This window comes from Syngnathoides biaculeatus, chromosome 4, assembly GCF_019802595.1.
Source record: "Syngnathoides biaculeatus isolate LvHL_M chromosome 4, ASM1980259v1, whole genome shotgun sequence".
NCBI lineage: Eukaryota > Metazoa > Chordata > Actinopteri > Syngnathiformes > Syngnathidae > Syngnathoides > Syngnathoides biaculeatus.
Window position 1 is genome coordinate 22,773,606 of NC_084643.1, and position 23,336 is coordinate 22,796,941.

The 23,336-nt window shown below is 43.3% G+C and overlaps 3 protein-coding genes across 3 annotated transcripts; all 3 read left to right on the forward strand.

Moving 5' to 3' along the window:
• Positions 1-235: 235 nt before the first annotated feature.
• adora2aa (adenosine A2a receptor a) lies at positions 236-9,746 on the forward strand. Its single transcript, XM_061818356.1, has 2 exons — positions 236-873; positions 5,282-9,746. The coding sequence occupies exons 1-2, from the start codon at positions 536-538 to the stop codon at positions 6,252-6,254; spliced, it is 1,311 nt and encodes a 436-aa protein (XP_061674340.1). The 5' UTR covers positions 236-535; the 3' UTR covers positions 6,255-9,746.
• Positions 9,747-11,854: 2,108 nt separating this feature from the next.
• On the forward strand, positions 11,855-14,551 carry LOC133499661 (uncharacterized protein C22orf15). Its single transcript, XM_061817920.1, has 5 exons — positions 11,855-11,912; positions 12,068-12,154; positions 13,253-13,375; positions 13,852-13,926; positions 14,018-14,551. Exons 1-5 carry the CDS (start codon positions 11,888-11,890, stop codon positions 14,131-14,133), a joined length of 426 nt encoding a protein of 141 aa, XP_061673904.1. The 5' UTR covers positions 11,855-11,887; the 3' UTR covers positions 14,134-14,551.
• Positions 14,552-19,283: 4,732 nt separating this feature from the next.
• Positions 19,284-23,210, forward strand: upb1 (ureidopropionase, beta). The gene is made up of 10 exons (XM_061818066.1): positions 19,284-19,466; positions 20,035-20,206; positions 20,343-20,430; positions 20,502-20,596; positions 20,826-20,984; positions 21,065-21,234; positions 21,888-21,969; positions 22,118-22,160; positions 22,732-22,886; positions 23,054-23,210. Exons 1-10 carry the CDS (start codon positions 19,363-19,365, stop codon positions 23,153-23,155), a joined length of 1,170 nt encoding a protein of 389 aa, XP_061674050.1. The 5' UTR covers positions 19,284-19,362; the 3' UTR covers positions 23,156-23,210.
• The last annotated feature ends 126 nt before the right edge of the window (positions 23,211-23,336 follow it).

Sequence of the window (23,336 nt, forward strand, 5' to 3'; positions counted from 1 at the left end):
ACATTGTCAGCGGTAAGCGTTTAACTGTTGGACCAATGTTGCCCTCTGTCACCAATTCTGTTCATAACTTTTATGAACTACTATCATGAGACTAGAGTATTTTGAATTCCCCTTCACACCGCATATATAATGCAAGCGCAGGTTGCATACTTCCTTCATTGTAAAATCACTTCCTCTTTCTGTACTCTGCAGCAAGTTGGTGTTCCATTGGTGTGTGCTAGTGGTGTCATCTCACCCCCTTGAGACATTCATGAGAAAACTACGCAGAGGGGAAGGACCTGCGGGGATCTCGAGAACAGAGGAGCTTTTGGTGGGAGAGGATGCAAGTGACTTTGTCCCATGTTCAGCAATAAGTACTTCATCCACTGTTGACTTGAGCTTTATAGCAGCAACTTGACCTGATCGTGCAGGAATGAGCTGCCAAGGCCTCTTACCGTTGGATTCTGCAGGTCGGAGGTGAAGATGCTGAGCTCACTGACTGCCAGGCTGTAACTATGGTAGTTGAGGTGAGGCCTCCTCCCATTTTCTCATCACCATGCTGGAAAACCCCGCCATCTCTGCTCCTTACATCGTGGTGGAGCTGCTGATTGCCATCTTCTCCGTGCTGGGCAACGTGCTGGTCTGCTGGGCTGTGTTCCTCAACAGCAACCTGCAAAACAACACCAACTTCTTTGTGGTGTCCTTGGCCGTGGCCGACATCGCCGTGGGCATCCTGGCCATTCCCTTCGCCATCGTCATCAGCATCGGCTTCTGCTCCAACTTCTATGGTTGCCTGTTCATCGCTTGCTTCGTGCTCATTCTCACCCAGAGCTCCATCTTCAGCCTGCTGGCCATCGCTATGGATCGCTACATTGCAATCAAGCTACCTCTCAGGTCAGTTTTGGAACATCTCCATTTACTGAAATCGCAAGATCTTATCTTAAGCGTTCCCAAATATTAAAACTGGGATCCAATCTGTTTCGATTTTATGAGTCATTGCTATATTCAAAGTAAAATTATGTAACGGATGGCAAATGGTTTGGCTTCTGTATTTTATGTCATTCATTTATATGTAAAGTATGTAACAGATTTATTAAAACCCTGGTCGTAAAAATGAAAAAGGACCATCCAGCATCATGAAACAATTAAACTGCAGACATTTTCAATTCCTGCAAGCTCTTGATGTTTTACATGTTTGAATAGCAATTGGGAAATTGAAAATGAATTCACGTCTTCATACCAAAAATATGTCCCAAAATGATTCAAGTATAAAATTCCAAAATGTAATGTAATGTTTTTTTCTGTTCAGAAATTCAAGCAAACAACTATAGTTTGAGATTGTACTAAAAATAGAGAGTGGAGGGGGATTTCCTGTTCTTTGAGGTTTTGTGTAAAACAGTAAAGCACTACAATGTCTACATATTGTCATAGTCATCATTACAGGAACTTAAATATTTGGGTAATTACCACTGCTCCTAATTTAGGACTGTGTATGCATAATCCCTTTAGGCAAATAGATTTCAGAAGAAGTTATGGTAATACTTGATACTGGTTTGTAAATTTAGCTCTCAAATTTGAGATAAAATTTTTTTTGAATATTCAAGGAAACAATCCAAAATATATGCCATTACCAGGCTTTATGGTTAATAAATTAAACTGAAGATTTAAAAAAATCTTAGAATCTTACATAAAACATAAAAAGATAGCTAGTTAGCACAGTGAAAGGATGTAAAATTAAGTCCAATATGAACAAAACTTTCATTAAGGTTTTTTTTTATTTTGGTTGAAAATAAAAACAAATGTAAACAATGTAAAAATAATGTAAATCTACACAACTAGATTACTATAGTGTGTGCATATATTTTTTAATTTGGAGCGATGCTCACAAGTATTTCATGTCCATCCATCAGTCGCAGCTGAGTGTGGCCAGAAATGGCGACCCCCCAAAAGGCCTCGTCTCCACGGGGCAATCAAATCCATTTGGCTTTAATTGCTTAAGCAGACGATCTCAAACACGTTTGCCTTCACCTGCCTGACACGTGAGAGTAATATCTGTAGGCGTCAGAACTGCGGCCTTTGTCGCGTCATGACTTCAAAAACCACGTTCCCAGGACACAAAGAGACACTTTCCACACAGCTGACCACACGTGACAACTCCACGGCATTTCACTTCTCTTACTTGGAGGGGGGGCCTGACATTTGCACTTTAACATCTGCAGAATGCGATCGCAACAAACCGACCGTTTCAGCTGCTCTCCCACACTGTGCGCCATCCACACTGAAAATAGAAGTACTAACAGACTTGTTTGTTTATCCCTTTTTCCCCCTCTTCAAGACCAGGAAGCGACCTTGTTGGAGTTCAACTTTGGAATATCTTGTTGTAATGACAGAAACCATCAATATTATATAAAAACAGAAAATAACAGCATGTGTGCCACGTACATCCTCTGGAGCATACTATAAAACACTGAAATGAAATACATCATAAGTACGTGGTATGATGCAAGATCGCTGCTCATGTATTTTACAAGTGAATTTGGTGTACCAGGGGATGTAAATTTAGACTTTAGCCAGGGCCAGCTCACTTGAAAGGTCTACTTCTATCAAAATCCAAAATGTCCATTGTTTTATGCATTGTGGGTCATAAAGGGACTGTGACTATGGTCACAAACTGTGGGTCGTGACCGAAAGAACAAAATCGCGTATACAAGCAGTAGAAATTTCCTCTGCATGCTGTCCGGGCTCTCCCTTAGAAATAGGGGGAGAAGGTCAGTCATCCGGGAGGGGCTCAGAGTTGAGCCGCCATTTTTCCGAGTACGAGAGGAGCCAAATGAGATGCGTCTGCATCTTTTTAGGATGACCCCTGGACAGTTCCCGGTGAGGTGTTCTGGATACGTCTCACCAGGAGGAGGCCCCGAGGATGACCCAAGACATGGTGGAGAGAATATGGTTCCGGGCAGAACCAGGACCAAGATCTGGACCAAGTGGCTAGAGAGAGGGACGTGTGGGATTCTCTGCTTAAGGTGCTGCCCCGCAACCTGACCTCACATCAGCAGAAGTAACGGGAAGGATGGGTCTATCGAATTTGGACACTGAATTTAAAAGATGATAAATGGCATAAGGCTTTCAAAACGGGCAAAAATCTCATCCTGAGCATTTTCAATGCAAATGTGTCATGTCTTTTTATTCTGCAAAGTCGATAAAAGAAATCAAAGATTATTGATCACAAACTTGATGGCAGTGAAATGTGATTGGTTAAAGGGGACATTTGCAATTGAAGAGTTTGCTTTCAAAATGCGACATAGGCATTTTTTCAGATTTACGAAACTCGCGCCAAAATTATCCAGCTCCGAATGGTAGTTATCGGGATACTCTGATTTTTGTTCAAAGTGCTACATATCGTTCTATATCAGCCAAGGAAGATCACGTTTTATTTCAAAATGCGACATATCGAGATCTTATTTAGAGCAAAATGCGACATAATTTCGTTCAATCAGCGTGCGCTGCTGAAGCAAGCAGCATCCAATCAGAATTCGTCTAGAGGGAAGTTCCGGTATCTTCCACATCATCATCCAAAATGGCTGCGCCCACGTTTGAGACGTTACTTCAGTTCTCATCCAAGTACCATTGTATCTGAATGTAATAAACATACTGTTTTGTCTATGATTGTGTAATGCTTGAATAGTAATTTTGTTGTTCAAAATATTTCACCAACGATCATTAATGAATGAATAAATTTTTATAATTCTATGCAATCTTTTTTTTTGCCATTTTTTTATAAGGAAAGTTATCGGCTATGACTTGAGAAAAGTTGACATTAAAAGGAAATCAACACCCTTGGAGTAGACTCAATTTCTGTCTATGAGCATTATGAATACTGTTATTATTACTACAGACTTATATCCTATTCTGCAGTGTTCTTTCCCCTGACAGCGACAGCTATAAATAAAATCAAAAGAAAGCAGACTCAATGAGTCAGATTTCAAACAGTGAATTTGTGAGCTTGAAACTGATTTCATTTTGGAGATGTGTGTATGAGATCGACTACCTATTTTTTTTCTGCTGGTATCCCTCGCAACCCATATTAACCTTGGTAGACTGGTTTGAAGCAGTTTACTTTCTTAATGATCTCACATCAACTTATAAACAAAATTAATCAACTGAGTGACGCAATGCCTGCAAATGTCGGATTGCAGAATACAGATACACAAAATTACAATGATGTAAACTCAGCCTTTCCAAGACCTCATACTGAACAAACAAACAGTTTCTAAATAACTGAAAAACACCTTTTTAAAAGAAATTCCCATTTTTTTCATCTCCTTTTTCAACATCTGACATTAGTGAGCTAATTGTGAAAATTGTGACTGGTGACTGACCCTTATTTCTGATACCTAACTCTCTAAATGTGGTGGTCATGGTCTTAAATATTATTTTAAAATGCTTGAAATGTTGAAAGGCAAATAGTTTTCATGATTGCCTATCAAAAGCAACTGATTTTTTTTAAAAAAATACAGCTGCTCCTGAAGGTTTAAGTCGAAATTTGTCTCACTTTGCCAAGAATAGAATGTTTGGATATGTCTCATTTTGGAGAAAAAATGAAATTTGTCATCAAAAAAACTCGGTGAATATTAAAGCCAATATTTTTTTGTAGTATGGTGTTTAGTTACTTTTTAGCATCTCTTTCCATCCCCCAATAGTTAGAAACATAAATTGAGTTTATTGTTTTCACTTCAATACCAAGCCCTTTTCTCAAAATGAAAAAAACGGATACGTCTCATTTTGAAAACAAACTCTTCAATTTCAAAACTGCTAGCAAGATTTGAACGTCACGTCTCTTCAATAATACCTGCCCCCCTTGAGTGTCCGACCAAGTCATGCGCCTCACTTACGTGCACAAGAGGTGCATTGTATGTAATGGTTTCTATAAACAAGCTGGCTTTTGCCGCAACTGCTTCGTTAATAACAGGACTTATTTGTAAGAGAATGTTACTATAACAATATCGGTTTAAAATTCTTACATTTGGAGAACGGCTATATAATAACTAAAAGTCTGAGGTGATAAACGTACCTGTCGAACAGAAACGGTGCTAGTTTTGGTTCAATTCTGAATAATCTCAGCACCCTGTGGCCCCTCCTGCTCTAGAAGTCAGCTTCAGCCTTGTTTCGTCGGGTGTGTGCCCACGAGTCCTCACCAACTGAGTGACTCTTTGTCAGTCATAGTTCTTGTAGACATTCCTTTGTTCATTCTTGCTGATGTATGATACGATGTTGTTCATTAGCCTGTTGTCTCCCTTTCAAGGTACAACAGTCTGGTGACAGGTCAGCGGGCACAGGGCATCATTGCCGTCTGCTGGGTTCTCTCCATCATCATCGGCCTCACCCCCATGATGGGCTGGCACAAGATCTCCGAGAAGAACACCAGTGACTGCTCACCGGGTCTAATGACGTGCCTCTTTGAAGAGGTGGTGGTTATGGATTACATGGTGTACTTCAACTTTTTTGCCTGTGTCATGATCCCCCTGCTGCTGATGCTGGCCATCTACCTGTGTATCTTCATGGCAGCTCGTCACCAGCTCAAGATCACTGAGGCCAAGGCAGTTCACGGGGAAAAGTCTCGCTCCACTCTGCAAAAAGAAGTCCAAGCTGCCAAGTCTCTGGCCATCATAGTGGGACTGTTTGCTGTTTGCTGGCTGCCATTACACATCATCAACTGCTTCACTCTGTTCTGTCCCACATGTCAGCGTCCTCCGCTCTTGATTTTGTACGTGGCCATTATCCTATCGCATGGCAACTCAGTGGTCAACCCCTTCATCTACGCTTATCGCATCCGAGAGTTTCGGCAAACCTTCCGGAAAATTATCCACCGGCACATCTTGGGCCGGCGGGAGCTGCCGGAAAGAAGCGGTAGTAAGCGCAACTCGCTTCACAGCAACTTCACCGACTCCATCAGGCTCAAGGCGAACGGCCTCAGTTTTGACCTTTGCACCCAGCAGGGCTGCAGCAACTCTGAAAACTCCACTCATGTCTCGCCCGTAGGGGGAGGTCTGTTGGCGGCGTCCCAAACACCTCTCTCGCTTGTTGTCCCAAATGGTCCCAAAATGCATCCCATCAGCCTGACTGAGGAACCCATCTTCGATCAGCGACAGTTTTTAGTGACAGCACAGGATGTGGAGGAATATAAACCGCAGAAGCAGAGTGCTGCCCTGGTGGAACCACAGTTTAACAGACAGAACAGGGAATGCAGCCTGAGTGAGCTGATCAAAGCTTCTTGACACACGCAGCATTCAGTCATCAACACAATTGGGTTTTCAAATAATGAGCCAGCCTGAGGATCGATGCTGACGATCTCTCTGAAGCAGCGATTTCCAAATAATGCGCCCCAAAACAACATCAGCATCATTGGCACTGGGAAATGATCCAATTTGGTCGAAAGATTTTTGATTTACTATAAGCCAATGTTCAACCATCCATACTACTGACATACGGTGGCAGGCAGAACAATGAAAAAGATGCTCTTCCACTTTTTGGCAGAAGGTACATGCACGCCTTAGCCACTGTATCACTTTTTTGTTGCATTTTTTATTTGGTGGTGTACTGTGAGATTCTTCTTCCAATGTAAAATACAGGACTGTACATGTGTTAGCTCAGTAAAGGTGAGGAAGAACTTCTCTAAACTGAAGGTCAAATTAAAACCCTGGGGGCCAGCTCCAGGCTGGCGATCACTTTTTGCAGCCCACTGATGCAAACAAGTGTGTCCACTTCATGTACTTTAATTTCTTTATATCTACAGATATTACAAGCATTTTTTTCAACAAGTTCTCTTTTTATGACTTCCGAGTAGTGATGTGTAAAGCTCTGGTACTACCGGCACACAGTGGAAACCATCAATGGGGGCATGGGGGATCAGATCAAAGTCAGGGAGGTGTGGGGGACAGGGTTGTGATCAGTGCTCATCCTGACCTCTTTGGATGGGATGGGCAAGGACTGACGCTCCAGTGGAACCCTTATGAGGACAAGTGCCATTAAAAAAAAACAGATTAAAAAGTTGAATTAATGTTAGTAACTTACAAATTCGAAGCTCCATGTCATTGATATACTGCACTTTTACAGTAAAAGCAATCTTTCTTTCCCTGGTGTATATTCAAAGAGGTGATCTGAAGTACTGTAGGGGTGGGGGGAGGGGGTTGGTTCCCACCACTTTGATATTAGAAATTGAAAATGTGAATTTCTTGGGCCCTTATAATCATCATGACACTTTTCACCCTTACAAAAGTGCCAATGTGACCAAAGTGCTGAAATTGTGATCGCTTGCTGGACAGGACAATATCTTTGTCCTGTGTGCAATCCTGATATGGACTGGACCTCTTTCCATTGCCACATCTTGACTGGACTTTGTGTGTCAAGTCAACAGTACACGATTTGGTTTTCAGGCTCTCAGAAGTGTATTCCCCCTGCATAAGATTTTCAAACCTCAATCAATTCTGTCCTCACATTTTTTTCCACGTCATGTTTATTTGCAAGATCTGCAGTGGCTTTGACAATTCCATTGTAATTTAAAAGAAATTGATGTGCCTGTGGAGAGGCTATGCTCAACACTGCAATATCAAATTATTCCATCTTATTTTGGGGAATAATTTGCCACACTTCCGATTTGCTTTTTTCCAGTTCAGACTTTCTGAGTTGGTCTTACGGGCATCACAAATGATTTGAACCTGCTGTCGTCACATTGCTTGTATATGATTTCATCTCGTCCAAGGGCAATTGACCCTCTTAGAGATATATATTATGCTCTTAAGAATTAAAAATTGGCCTTAGATGGAGTCTCTCAAGTACTATACTATGTTGACATCATTTTTACACAGTACTTCCGTTAAATAAAAGGTCACAATTTTCTTTTCACCGAGTTGTTTTTCTGGCTCTAGGAATCGTTCCAGGCTTTCCATTGGCTCCGCAAGAGTTGGGGTCATTTCTCATGTTAGATGTGGAATTATAGCAGAAAGATCTGGTTTACTCATCCTGGGAAAAGCGTATTTAATCAGTCAGTCTATCTTTGGCGTGCTTTATTTTCCCAGTGTTACTTTCAGTTCCCCTGAGTGTTCAGGTTAGAGGAGTCAAGGCCTACTTCTGTTTGAAATTTCCCCCAGGGGGCAAAAGGGCTTTTTCAACATTTGCCACAGATACTCCCGGGGTCTGCGTCCACAGTTTCTATTCTGAGGGGTAAAATGCACGTTGTGTTGCAACGGTCAAAAATAAGGACCTCATTTCTGTTTGTTGTTTTCACCATTTAGAACCTTCTGTATTTTTGACAAGCTCAGAATGGTGGCACAAAAGAATAAAAAATATAGAAATCATGATCTATATATGTACGCCTAATAAATTAAAAAAAGATTATCGTACAACAATGTTTTCCCTCAGGTTCACTTCTCGAAATCATAAAGATATTGTCGACAAGGACTGCAGCCTCGCCCATGCTTTCATTGTGACTCCCTGCTGAGTTCAACTATTCATCGTCAAAGGGAAATCCGCCAAGCAAGCGACACACCCCGCTCATTTTGCGACACTGACACCTGCTGGCGGCTTGCACAAACTACGCTTGACCTGGGACTGGATATGCATCCAGTACACAGAATTGAAGATGGGAACAATCACGTTTGATCAACTCTAAAGTGGCACTTGATCAAATTACACTTTGAAGGTTCAAATAGTTTATTTTAAACCAGCTTTTGAAATTGTCTCACAGTAATCTATGATTGGAAAAGTTTCATTGATCAATCAATGACTGCTTATAGTCTTTTGGGTTTTCCCCAGTAAATTGCGGGTCTTACACTCACACCCAGAAAAATAAGTCCTTCAGTTTGAACATTTATGTCAGATGCATGTGATTACAATGGGCCATATTACAGAGGTATGTGTGGTAAGTGTTGGCTTCGCAGTTCTGAGGTCCCGGGGTTGATGCCGGCCCTACCTGTGTGGAGTTTGCATGTCCTCCCCGTGCCTGTGTGGGTTCTTTCTGGGCACTCCGGTTTCCTCTCACATCAAAAAAACATGCATTAACTGGAGTGCTGAAAATTTTTCAAGCGGGTTGGGGTTAACAAAACCAACACAAAGGCAGACAGAACATGCAAACTCCACACAGGCCGGGCACAGACTTTGAAACCCGTTCCTGTGAGGATGACACTATTACCAGCTGTCCCTTAACATTAAAGAATGCATTTATTTAAATTCATTCTCATTTTAACAGAACAGTACTGAGGATGAATTCATACAACAAAAAAATGTATTTCAATTTTCACCTTATTCAATTTCAATTTTCACCATATTCGCTAACCCCTGCCAAAGTCTGATCACAGTACAGAAAATGGGTGAGGTCATATCAAGGAGACCTGGCTGAACTTTTCAAAAGATTATCTAAAATTCTTCCAAGATGGAAAAAGAACTTAGCAAAAGCAGATAAATGATTTTTTTCTGATCTTTAATTAAACAGGGATTGTCTTTGAGCTGGCCAACAACTGTTTTCTCTTTTCCTCAAAATATTATTGATTTTGGTCCCACCCTTGATTTAATCAAACCGAAACTATCCTTGATTCCTCCAACTACAAACGTACTGCCCCAGCGCAGGGTATCATTCAAAAGTATTTGTGGTCAAAATTGGCTGTCTATTGTTGCACTTAAAGCCACTCAAACCTTTTCGACATTGCAAATAAAGAGGATTCTGATTTCAAAAGAAGAAAATTGCACACTTTTATATATATATATATATATATATACATATGTATATATATATATATATATACACTATACTTGTCATGTACAGCACTTTAAATTTTACTCCAATCAAGAGAGGGTCAATAGTCAAAATATTAAAAGGTGAGATACTTACAGGTATTCCACTAAAATGGATAGGAATACCTGTCATGAAGACTCAGCAGTCACCAAAAATATTTAACTTGCATCATCGTTTTTGGGGTGAGGGTTTGGGGTGATAATCTCATTCCCTTTGACAAAGTCCAGTCCCCTCAGGTTCAGCTCGAGGTCGCTTCGCACGAAAGCCGTGTCATGTTACCATGGCTATTGACCGGTTACAGCAGCCTGGGTCACAGCCCTCGTCTCGTCCTCATGTGTTTCCGGAAGTTTGCAGGCCTGACGATGAAGTTTGACTTTCGTCAACCTGCACATGAGTTTCCTCTGCCTGTTCTTACTCTGGACTTTCACGTCCTCCCGAGCAGCTGCGGTCACGACATCCTGCCGAGTTGGGGGGCGATCTTGATGGGCTTTTCCTCTCCTTTCCACCTGAGGCCCATCACTCGTCACACCTTGCTCAAGTGCTCCAGTTGTCTCATCCTCCTCAGGAATTTCAGGGAGATAAAGTGTCACAATTTCCTGTCCGTTTCGCCGTTTCCTTTGCTTCATTTCCATGGACATTTTTGTTTCAGCTTGTGGTGGAGATTCAGGAAGGTGGCAGCTCTCAATCACTGCAGATCCACTGTGCGTTTCCAAGTCCTACGATACATAATCCATGCAAAACTATCATAGTGACAAAGGCATCAAAGTCAACATAGCCCCCACTTATCTGTCTTTGTTACCTCCATCAACACTTTCAAATGTTGTCATGCTGTAGCCACTTATCCTTACAATAGTATTTTGTTTTCTATTATGTCAAATTTATGTGTTTATCTGCCGTCTCCAGTCAAAAGATGTTTTGAGGGTTTTCTTGCATGCGATCCTCTTGGCTGAGGGTGGAACTCAACTTAAAGGGGAAATCCACTTGTTTGCATTAACAATGTATACAATAGGTCATGTAATATGTACTCTATTTTGACAATGTGATGTTAAATCCTCTCTCATTTAAGAGTGTTTTGAGAAGATTTTTATCGACAATTCCGAATTTTCAGGGGCGCTGGCATTTTCCCAAGTCACATGACCTAAGTGCGTGGATGTGACGCGTGCCGTGCTGCAATAAAGGCTGGATTACATGGGACACCATTATACCCAGCGCTGATTTCTCAGATTTATCCTCGTCTGTTGAAGAAATTGCAGTATCGGTTGATCGGGAAGACGGAAAAATACGTCCATAAACAGCTGTACACACAAATACTGTGTATGGAGGTAATCCTCCGTCTTCCCGATCAACCGATACTGCCATTTCTTCATCAGATGAGGATAAATCCAAGAAATCAGCGCTGGGCATAAATGGTGTCCCATGTAATCAAGCCTATGTTGCGCCACGGTACACGTTACATCCGTACATGTAGGTTATGTGACTTGCGAAAATGGCAGTGCCCCTGAAAATTCTGAATTGTCGATAAAAATCTTCTCAAAACACTATTAAATGAGAGAGGGGAAGTGGAGATGGGGTTTGAATTTTGGCTCTCCTGTTCTTGTGTTTCTGGGTATTCTGCTCCCCGTCTAAAACATGCCACGTTGAATACTAAATTAGGTGTGATTTTGAGAACTGTATAAGTTGCCTTCAAACAACTGCAGGGGCGTATGTGACCCGCAAACTTTTTTTTTTTTCTCATCAATGTGCAAGAGAAGGTTGTTTTTTTTTAAACAACATTCCATATTTTGTTCAGAATTCTTTGCCAGGCAACAATATAAAAACCCTTTTCAGACTAAAGAGTGTCTGTGTGTAGAAAATCCATGGAGACGAGTCGCAGAGGTACCCCCCCACCTTTTCATGGATTTAACAGGATCTGGATTTTACAGGTTGCAATAGTTTGTGTGTGTGTGTGTGTGTGGGTGCGTGTGTGTGTGTGGGGGGGGTGAGAGTGCCATCTTTGCATCCCATTCATACTGTCTCTCCCCCCACAAGCTGACACAAAAACCATTTAACAGCCTCTATGTAAGTGACTCTCTGTGTTCCGAACGACGGGGTTGGAAAACGAGCTTTGCATCAGGGGAAGAAATGTTTATCACCGTCCTTTTTGGAGGTTTGAAATATTCATATTGCACATACTTTCGCTGACTGGATTTTGTTGCATGACTGTTTTATTTGAAATATTGCACATGTTTTAAATAACACTCGAAGCATTATTTCTCATCATTAAATGAGTGTGTCAATGATAACAATCACTTTTCTTGGCAGAAAGCAGAATGGAAATGTTTAACATCAACTGCAAACTGATACACTTTGTCAACAATTTGAAGGAGCGTTGTGGTGTGGACTGGAAAGGTATTAACGAAGGCTTTATTACTTTTTTTCCTTGCAGTTCAAATCCATGAATCATTTGTAAAAGCACCGACTGACTTTATTTATCATTATTATTAACTTTACCATTGAGTAAAAGGCAAATACAGTGTTGGGAAAAAGTATTGGCTCCTTCTGTAATATATTTTTGCCCTATTTTAACATTTAAGACAGTCAAACACATTAAAATATTAGACAAAGATACACTCCATGTGAACATAAAATGCTGTTTTTAAAATTTTGAAAAATGAAAAAAAGTTTAAAAAGCTATTCAAAGCTACCTGGCACTGTGTGGAAAAAGTAACCCCCCAACCTTTTACAAAAAAGTGAATTAACTGTACCTAATCAAATTTTGTGGTTCATTTTCACTGAGCACGTTGACCTGTTGATTTCCAGACACATTCGATCAAGAAATCACTTAGACAGAATTCAAGTCACCCAAAAAGTCTAAAAAAGTTGCCATAAGTGGAGAGAAAACCCACAAAGGTATGGGGAGAACATGCAAACTCCACACAGGCGGGGCCGGGATCGAACCCGGGTCCTCAGAACTGTGAAGCCGACGCTTTAAAAGCTGTTCCACCGTGAGTAGCCTGATCATGCCAAAAAAAAAAAAAAAAAAAAAAACCCTCCACTGATGCTGAATTCAAACCATTCTGCAGAGGTGAGTGGACCAAAATATCACCACAATGATGTAAAAGACTCATTGGCACTTATAGAAAATGCTTGATATCAGTTCTTGCTGGTGGGGTGGGGGGTGCAATCAGTGCTGGACAAGCACGGAGAACAAAAAGGAAAATGTATTTACTCTCAGTTCTGATAGATTAGTGACTTTGATCTCTTTTTACTAAATACTGCATGATATGATATTCATTCATTCATTCTTCTACCACTTTTCCAAGGTGGGGTCGCGGGGGCAGTAGCTTTAACAGGGACCCCCAGACTTCCCTTTACCCAACAACTTCATCGTGCTCTGATGTGAAATGTAAAAATGAACACTACAGCAAAGATGGGAGACATTTTTGAAATGGCCCCTTATCCACCTTTGATGGTTGGATTCGAAAAGGACTCTGTTGTGTCTCCCAGACTGTGTGGACCTAATGAACAGCAACGGGGCAGTAATGAACTTGGAAGCCAAACAGCTCAGTGTGGATCTGGCCAGCAGCCTGCTGGCAGAGAGGCAGCACTACGTCCTCCTACAAGTTTGTCGTGAGTCCCCCTCTTCCCCTCTGAAGAGAAAAAAAAAAGATATCACACAGAAGTAAAAGGAACAATTTTTGGTGAATGATGTTGAATTAGATGTGACATTCACAATCAGGCGGTGAAATCAAGTGATTTTTCCTAGCCAGGAATAAAATATTTTCAGCCTATAAGACACTGTGGCAACTTTACAAAAATAATAATACACCAGGTGTGGATGAAAAAGTGTAATTAATAAATGAAAAGATGATGGTTCAATATTTTTGACAATGTTTACCAATTATTTGCGGTTGCAGTTTTGAGCGGTGTAGAACTGTACTGCATCATACTGGGAGCTGTTTTTAATATTTTGCCCTAGCATCCACAGTGGTGCTACGAAAGATAACTTCAAAATAAGAAACACCTCCAAGAATACATTTTTAACAAAAATGATACATCAATTTTAGAGGATACAACAAGATACTAACACGTGAATTTTTCTTTAGGAAATTATAACAATGGAAGCCAGAAGTATACTTCCCTTTTACGCAATGTCAGCCAAAGTCATCCAGAATTAAAAGGTGACTTGAGCTAGAAAGTGACCCATAAATACAAATTCCAAGGACAAGTGAAGTTGCCATTACCCTGATTTGTCAAACCATTCTGCTGCAGAGCTCCTGAGGAAAGTGTGCAACCCCGGCCAAGAGCAAGACAAGAAGGTCCGAGGACGCATCCGCAGGAGGGCTCTGGCCTCCCAGAGCTCCAGCAAAAATGTCTGTCAACCATGAGAAGTGGGATCCATCTATTATTTTAACCACTTGATCTATGGAGTTTTCGAGGCTAAGGCCGGGAAGACAAGCAACCATTCACATCAGATCTTCATTGTCATACGGGAGAGTAAATATGTATAAGAAATATGTACTACATCTTAAAACCCTAAATTGGGATATTGAAAAATTACATGTGAGAGTGAAGCACATCAGTTTGTACCACAGTACTACTAAACTATAGACAGAAAGGCCAATCGGAAACTTTTGGCTGTGAGGCAGACATGCTAGCTGCCATATGGCGTAGATGGATGATTAAAAATGGCATTATCTCAAACACAGAGATGCTTGTGTTTGATACGAGCATCAAGTGACCTCAAGACGTTTTGTTAACCACGCTAGGTGGGACAACGACATTCTGAATCAAGAACTCATCAAATCAATGCAATTAGGCCTGTTACCATGAGGACTTCACATACAGTGGTGGTTCGAATAATAGGAGTCCAATGTGACTCACCAGAATAATCCACATTTTCAATATATTTTTATTGCTACATGTTAAGTTACCATTAGGTGCACTAGATTCTCCGAAAACCAACAAGACCCACCATTCATGATATACACTCTTAAGGCTGTTTTCAATCACCGTTTTGGAAGTTTGTGGGACATGGCTAAGGGGGCTTAAGATCACCATCGGAAAGGTCCATTAGGCAATTTGTTGAAAGCGGTGTGTTGAAAAAAAAAAATAGTCTGCCGATGACTTTGCAAACTCAAAACTATTTTGTTTCTAGGATGTAGCAATCCTTTGAATTACTAAACTAGTATTGAGTTGTATGACCATCCATCCATCCATTTTCTTTGCCACTTATACTCACGGGAGTCGCGGGGAGTGCTGGAGCCTATCCAAGCTGTGAACAGGCAGGAGGTGGGGTATGCCCTGAATTGGTTGCCAGCCAATCGCAGGGCACATTGAGACAAACAATCTCACCTAGGGGCAATTTAGAGTGTCCAATTAATGTTGCACGTTTTCGGGATGTGGAAGGAAACCAGAGTGCCCAGAAAAAAACCCAGGTCAGGAGAACGACCCGGATGCCAAGCACCTGGATCCCCACGGAGCGATTCAGGTGGACGGCCTCAGGGAGGGACGCAACATGCAACTGCTCCGGACGAAGACCTCCCACGCCGTGGTTGCGAGATGACCAGGGATTGGTCGCTGCCGAACCTTGGCCAGGAGGCAGCCGTGGACTGGTCATCAATGAGGCTCGGCCACGAGGCAGCCAGGGAGCGGTCGCCGCTGCCGAGGAAGGGTCAGGAAGGGGTCAGGAATCATCCGGAGCGAGGAGAATGACAGAAAGAAGGATCAGAGCCATGACCGCCACAATCACCATCACAGCCATCCCGAGGCCTTTCCAATTCCAGGGTGACCCATCAGAACTCCCCAGCTTCTGTCGCCATCGGGACAGGGGCGTGGGACGGCTGCGGACCGGTCGCCACCGGAACTAGAATGAAGAGGACTGTGGTACCGTCGCCGTCTGCTGGACAGGAACGTAAGGATGCCAATGAGCTGTCGCCATCCTCTGTTGCCGTCGAGACAGGGGCGTGGAACGACCGCGTCCCAGTCGCCGTTGAAGCAGGAACGGGGGGCGACCGTGGACCAGTCGCCGACAAAGCAGGAGGGTGCGGCGACCCCAGAGCGGTCACCGACGAAGCAGGAGCGTGGAGCAGCAACGGACCAGTCGCCGATGAAGCAGGAGGGTGGAGCAGCCACGGACCGGTCGCCGACAAAGCAGGAGCGTGGAGCGGCCGGGAGCCATCGCCACCTCCCGGACGGGAACGTGAGGTGGCTGGGGAACCCTCGCCGCCGTCTGCTGGACGGGAACATGAGGTGGCTGGGGAACCCTCGCCACCATCTGCTGGACGGCAACGTGGGGCTTGGAAAGTGGCTCCTGAACCCCCACTGGCGGCACAGCGCTGCATTGGTGCACCTTCGGTGTTCGCCTTGGCACTACAGAACTGGGCGCTTGTTCACGAACGGGCATGAACAGATCATCATTGGTGACAGCCTGGAGCAACGGGGATGATAATGTCCTTCCCCTCATAACTGGAGGAAAATAGTTCGCCTCGTCTTGATCTGAATTCACTCCAGCCTCTGAACTTAAGCCCTCTCCACGTCGCTTCTGGGTCTTGTTTGTTGGGAACATGCATGTTGGAAATGCGGGGAGGTGAAAAAAACTGACTAGGATTAAAGATCGGGCGAAGAGATTCATAGTCGAAATAATCTGAGTCGTAGTGAGGCAGCCGGTAATATAAATCAAGGTCCTCCTCATAGTCCGGAAAATCAGAGTCTAAAAGAATATGAGGTCCTGGACGGGTCGTGGTCGGGACGTATTCATAGCTCGCAGGCGGAGTGTGTGACACGGAAGGGGAGGACATTGGGGAGCCTACCCGAATCGGACAGGCTTAGTCCTCCGGCAGTCGGTCTACCTTTCGTCGGTCCCAGCGACGCCGGGTCTTTCCTGCTGCGTCCTGTTTTGGCCAGATCATTCTGTCACGACCCATCGATACGGAGGGAGGACCCAAATGCAGGACTCAGGAGACCCAGAGGTAATTCGGGAAAAACGTTTATTGTTCCAAGGTCGGGGATCAGGCAGGCAGTCAGGTGCAGCAGTGGTAGTCAGGACGTCGGGCGTAGAGAGCAGGTCTGTGGGCAGGCAGGAGTCGGTACACGGGAGATCAATCAGAGAAGGCAGGACTGTCAAAGGAGTCAGGCTTACGGGGTCGGTCGGAGAACAGGCGGAGGTTGGTACACACGGGTTCACGATCAGAGATACAGGAGTGCACGAACGGGGCATGAGTTGCAACGATCTGGCGAAGGACCAGTCGTCCCCAGGGTCCTACATACACCGGGGCAAATCAGCCAGCATGAGGTGCAGGTGTGCACCACCCAATCAGCACAGCCGCGCGGGAAACCGCACAGCCAGGGCTGGATCGGCAGGACCATGACAAGATCAGTGTGACAAGGAGTCAACCAATTTTTGTCACCTTTCAGCTGCTATACCACTCCAAGATTCCTTAACGACATTCCACAATTTAGTTGAGTTTCTTTGTTTTGCTTCAGAAACAACATTTTTGATGTCACCCCACAAGTTCTCAATTGGATTAAGGTCTGGGGACTGGCCACTCTATGACATTAACTTTGTTGGTTTGGAGCCAAGACTTTGTCTGTGTACTGATGTATTTCGGGTCATTGTCTTGCTGAAACAGCCATTTCCAGGGCATGTTGTCATGATCCTGTCGCTTCAGCACGAGCTGTGCGGCTGCGCTGATTGGGAGGCACACACCTGTGCCTCATGCGGCCTGATCATCCCCTGTATATATGGGACCCGGTGACGACTGGTCCGGCGCCAGTTCGTTGAGCTTTATGTCCCGTTCCAGCACTCTCGTATTCCTGACTGAACCTGTGTGTACCGACCTCCGTCCGTTCTCTGACCAACCTTGTAAGCCTTACTCCTTGACACTTCTGCCTGCGTTGATTGTTTCCCCGTGTACCGACTCCTGCCTGTCCGCTCATCTGTTCTCGTCGCTCGACGTCACAACTACCGCTACTGCACCGGACTGCCTGCTCGATCCCCGACCTCGGCATATAATAAACTCGTCTCTTCTTGAACTACCTTACATCTTCCGAGTTCCTGCATTTGGGTCCTACCTCCCGTTCCGATGGGACGTGACACATGTCCTCTTCAGCATAAGGCAATAGGACAACTTGGAGTATTTTGACAGATGCAAACTGATTGATCCATGATCCCTGGTATGCGATAAATAGGTCCAACATCATAGTAGGAGAAACATGCCCATATCATGATGCTTGCACCACCATGTTTCACTGTCTTCACTGTGTCCTGTGGCTTGAATTCAGAGTTTAGAGGTGGTCTCACAAACTGTCTGCGACCTCTGGACCCAAAAAGAACAATTTTGGTCTCACCAGGCCACAAAATGTTCCTCCATTTCTCTTGAGGCCAGTTGATTGGTTCTTTGAGAAAATGTAGCCTCTTGTGCACACGCCTTTTTTTTTTTTTAACAGAGGGACTTTGTGGGGGATTCTTGTAAATACATTAGCTTTACACGGATGTCTTCTCACTGTCACAGTACTTACAGGCAACTCAAAACTGTCTTTGACCATCCTGGAGCTGCTCATTGGCTGGGCCTTTGCCATTCAGGTTATTCTGTGATCCATTTTACGGCTTTAGAGACCATTTTCGCTGAACAGCCTATACATTTTTTGCACCTCTTTATAAGGTTTCCCGTCTCCAATCAAACTTTTAATCAATGTACACTATTCTTCTGAACAATGTGTTGGACGCCCCATTTTCCTCAGACTTTCAAGGACAAATGCATGTTTGACAGGTATTTCATCCTCAATTAGGGCCCACCTGATTCACACCTGTTTTTCACAAAATTGATGACCTCACTGATTGAATGCCACCCTTTCTTTAACACACCCCCTTAAACAAATTTTCCAATTTCACAGCTTTAAGAGTGTGTAGTGTATATCATGAGTGGTGGGTCTCAGTTTTCTGAGAATCTATTGCACCTACTGGTAACATGTAGCAATAAAGAATGTACTGAAAACGTAGATTAATCTGGTTAGTCACATCAAACTGCGCTTATTTTGAACACTACTGTAAGAGGGACTTCTAAATGTGACTTTTTAAAACAACAAAAGCAAGTCTCCTCTGTGCTCCAATGAAAAATAAGGTATGTGCACTTAGTGTACTGTGTATATACTATGAGTTTGCCCAAGGGGAATGAGGCAGACACACTGATAGCCAACATATGCAATTCAACTGTCTCCTTGTCCACTTTTTTCCTTTTTTTTTATTAAATGGTATCTTTTCAAATTGCCCTGTCTCTTGTGTAATTAATGGTTAACATTTTTCCCTTGGACAGTAAAGAAGTGTGTGTATCACCGAGGTCATTCAAAGTCGTCATTTCTGTCCAACCGCCCAAACTGAGTCGAATCATTTTGATTGCAAAACATACGGAGGAAAAAATCTCAATCTCTCATGTACTTATTGAAACTAGTAATTCCATTTTATTTAAACCATCACAGTACACATTCCAAGTCAGTTAATGACAAACTTTAGCAAACAGCAGGGAGGAGGAGCGTCGACGTGACGCAGAGCTGACGATGATACAAAACAAGTCAAAACAAACGGATTTGGCTGCCCTGAATCCTGAAAAGTTGCCAAAATGTCTGCAGGCCAGTTTGAATCGCTGGAGACAACTCTGGAGACTTACATTCCAAAAGCTGAGCTGAAAGAAGTCAAACGCATCTTATTTGGCAAGGAGACTGAGTGAGTTGAAAGAGTTTGCTTTTACATTCTTCTGCTCGAGGTCAATTATTTATTCAGACGAGTGATGTGAACTTTGCTCATTGTGCAGCATTGTGACGTTTAGGCAAACATGAGAAGTCTGCACAACGTAGCCTCCTCATCGTGCTCTTAATGATGTTAGCAATACTTCTCGGGATATTTCTGACTAAATACCATAAGGCTGTCAGGTGAATATCATAATAAAAACTGTCAGCAAGCGATCATTTTTTTCCCCTGATATACTTTTAAAATGTACTGTATTGTCTAATCTGGAACACACAATTACACAGCCCAGAAGATCAATTAGTGCAAATAACAAAATTGTGGAACCCTCAATGACAACACATTGGTGGATTTAATTAGTCTACAGTATTAAAAAAAAATGAAAAAATCAGGTTCACATCAAAGTTGGAATGATGTGCACACATTCCTAATCCCAGATCAAAGGAAGCGCTCAAATCATGTAGTTTTCTGTGGTCATAAAGAGTTGTAGTATGTTACAGAAGAATTGTGGATTTCCATTGTGGAATGTGGTCTACATACACCATAGGCTGCTGGACCTCCCATCAGGTGCCGAGGAGGCTGCACGGCTCTCTGACTTTGAGCTGAAAGGTTACAGCTTTCAGGCCAGGGTGGAACAGCTGAGGCTCCCCAGAAGGATCCGAGTGGGACTTGTGCAGCATCATATTGTTCTGCCCACAGACGCGCCCATCGTGGACCAGGTCAGGGAGCTGAGGGCGAAGACCGGGTTAATATTAGAAAACCCATATATTTATTTTGTTAGTTACCCTAACCCCAACCCCAACCCTAACCCACACATTTCACTGAATTCATCCAGCACCGGTCCTCTCCCAACAGGTCACTGCTTTGCACAACCGGGTTCGTCAAATTGTGGAAGTCGCGGCCATGTGCGGCGTGAACATTATCTGCTTTCAGGAAACATGGAGTAAGTGTGAATGTTATTTTTTTTTTAATAGAATCCATCATTTGTGACTGACCTGCATTTGCTGAATGCAGCCATGCCATTTGCGTTCTGCACCCGCGAGAAAAAACCTTGGACGGAATTTGCAGAGTCTGCTGAGAATGGAAATACCACACGCTTCTGTCAGGAGGTGACCGATTAGATTTTTTACATCTACGCACAGACGTACTGAGAGTTCTGATGCTACTGGACAAGTTTCTTTCCTGCAAATCAAACTTCTACCTCCCTGTCCAACTTTGTGATTGTGGAATGACACCCACATATTCACAAACTCCAAAATAACCCGGTGTTCTCATACTTTTGCCCATTTAACTTCATAAAAGGATGTGCACAAGTATAATGAATGATTCTCCCTCTAGTTGGCCCAAAAATACAATATGGTGGTTATCTCTCCAATTTTGGAGCGGGACGAGATCCACGACACTCTGTGGAACACGGCAGTGGTGATCTCCAACTCTGGAAAAGTGCTGGGGAAGAGCAGGAAGAATCATATTCCCAGAATTGGAGATTTTAACGAGGTCAATTTGTCTTCCCTTTTCGATTCACTGACCCACTGTAGATTTCCAAGCAAAACGGTCTTTTTTTCCTGTACTCTCAGTCGACATATTACATGGAAGGTGACACTGGCCACACAGTATTCCAGACACAATTTGGGAAGATAGCCATCAATATCTGCTATGGACGCCATCACCCCCTTAACTGGTTCATGTACAGTATGAATGGAGCTGAGATCATCTTTAACCCTTCTGCAACTGTTGGTGCTCTCAGGTAGGTGCGCTGGTGGAACGCTTGACTAAACAAGACAATGTTTCTATTCTTAATAACATTATTAGACTAAGACTATTTACTTGGGTTCAAATCCAGCCTTGCCTGTTTGGAGTTTGCGTGGGTTTCTCTGGGTAGTCCAGTTTCCTTCTTTTCTTTCGGCTTGTCCCTTTCGGGGTCGCCACAGCGTATCATCTTAGATGAACGCACATATATGTTTGGCACAATTTTTACACCGGATGCCCTTCCTGATGCAACCCTTCTCAGGGAGTGGAGGCCCCAGTGGCATATGAACCCACAACCCCTGGTTTACCAAACCAGTGCTCTAACCACTGAGCTATGGGGCCTCTAGTCCAGTTTCCTTCCATATCCTAAAAACAAGCTTGGTAGATTAATTGAAGACTCTTAATTGCCGGTATGTGTTGTTTGTCTATATGTGCCCTGCGATTGGCTGGCGATCAGTCCAGGGTTTACCCCGCCTCTCGCTTCGAGTCAGCTGAGATAGGCTTGCTCCAGCATGCCAGCGACCCTAATGAGAATAAGGGGTACAGAAAGTAGTTGGGTGGATAGAATTTGCACTTACAATTTTGGCTCCGTTAAATGACTGCTACTACCTGTACGTCTGTTAATAATATTATGCTATATCTTTTCTCTAGTGAGCCCATGTGGCCTATAGAGGCCAGGAATGCAGCCATAGCGAACCACTGTTTCACCTGCGCAATAAATCGAGTTGGAACAGTAAGTTCCAGTCACTTGCATATGCAATTTTTATTTATTTATTTATTTATTTATTTTACTTTTGCACTGAATAAGATTTGTTTCCCGTTGCTGTTTTGTAATTAGTACATCTGGTCAACATGAATAACATGGATTTTATTTCATGCAGGAGCATTTCAAAAATGAATTTACATCTGGTGATGGACAAAAAGGTATGACCGTAACCATAATTCAAAGCATTTAGGGTTAGTATAAGATTTTCAGGGCGGCACGGTGGACCAGCTGGAAAGTGTTGGCCACACAGTTCTGAGGACCTGGTTTCAATCCCAGCGCTCCCTGTGTGAAGTTTGCATGTTCTGCCTGTCCCTGCGTGGGTTTTCTCTGGGCTCTCCGGTTTCCTCTCACATCCCAAAAACATGCAACAGAAATTGGACACTCTATATTGGCCCTAGGTGTGATTCTGAGTGCGACAAGCAGACCACCTGCAGGAATTCGCAGGTGGTCTCTATGTGCCCGGCGATTGGCCGGCAACCAGTTCAGGGTGTCCGCTGCCTCCTGCCCGTTGACAGCTGGGATAGGCTCCAGCACTCCCCGTGACCCTTGTGAGGATAAGCGGCTAAGAAAATGGATGGATGGATAACATTTTCAGCTTAATACATAATAACAATATAATAATGAATACAGTACTATGAATGGATAGTGTCAATGAAGATCATTCTTTGTAGAAAATTGTATGATGGCAACATTCGGAGCATGTATTGCCTTTTATGATATTATTTGCAGCTCACCACGACTTTGGCCATTTCTACGGATCCAGTTATGTGGCCGCCCCTGACGGAAGCCGCACCCCGGGGCTCTCCAGGACTCGTGATGGACTACTGGTGGTAGAAATGGATCTCAACCTGAACCGCCAAATCAGTGACAAATGGAGTTTCAAGGTCAACAAATGAGACGTGGATGACTTGCATTTTACTTTATTCTTCTAAACATTTCTTTTTTTTTTTTGTCAATAGAGGTTAATTGCACATTTTTGGAAATCAAAGTCAACGCCACTGTTGATCCATCCTGATACAAAATGCTATCTCATTTTCTTTTTTCCCTGTAGATGACTGGGCGTTACCCCGAGTATGCTGAGGGGCTCATCAATGCTGTCCGACATGACTTCCAGCCCCAAATAGTGAAGGAAAAACTAAACCTCTACAGATGACGTTCTCAACTGCCCTCACTTTAGCACCCACGTTTTCCCATTGGCATAGAGTTAGCCAAACCAAGAATATAAGAAGCAGTGTTTTAAAAAAAAAAAGTCGTTTTTACTTGTTCTTGAAAGTGCAATGAGCATTTTCAAACGACATTAAGAAACTAAGGAAGACCAATGTATTTCTGACAAG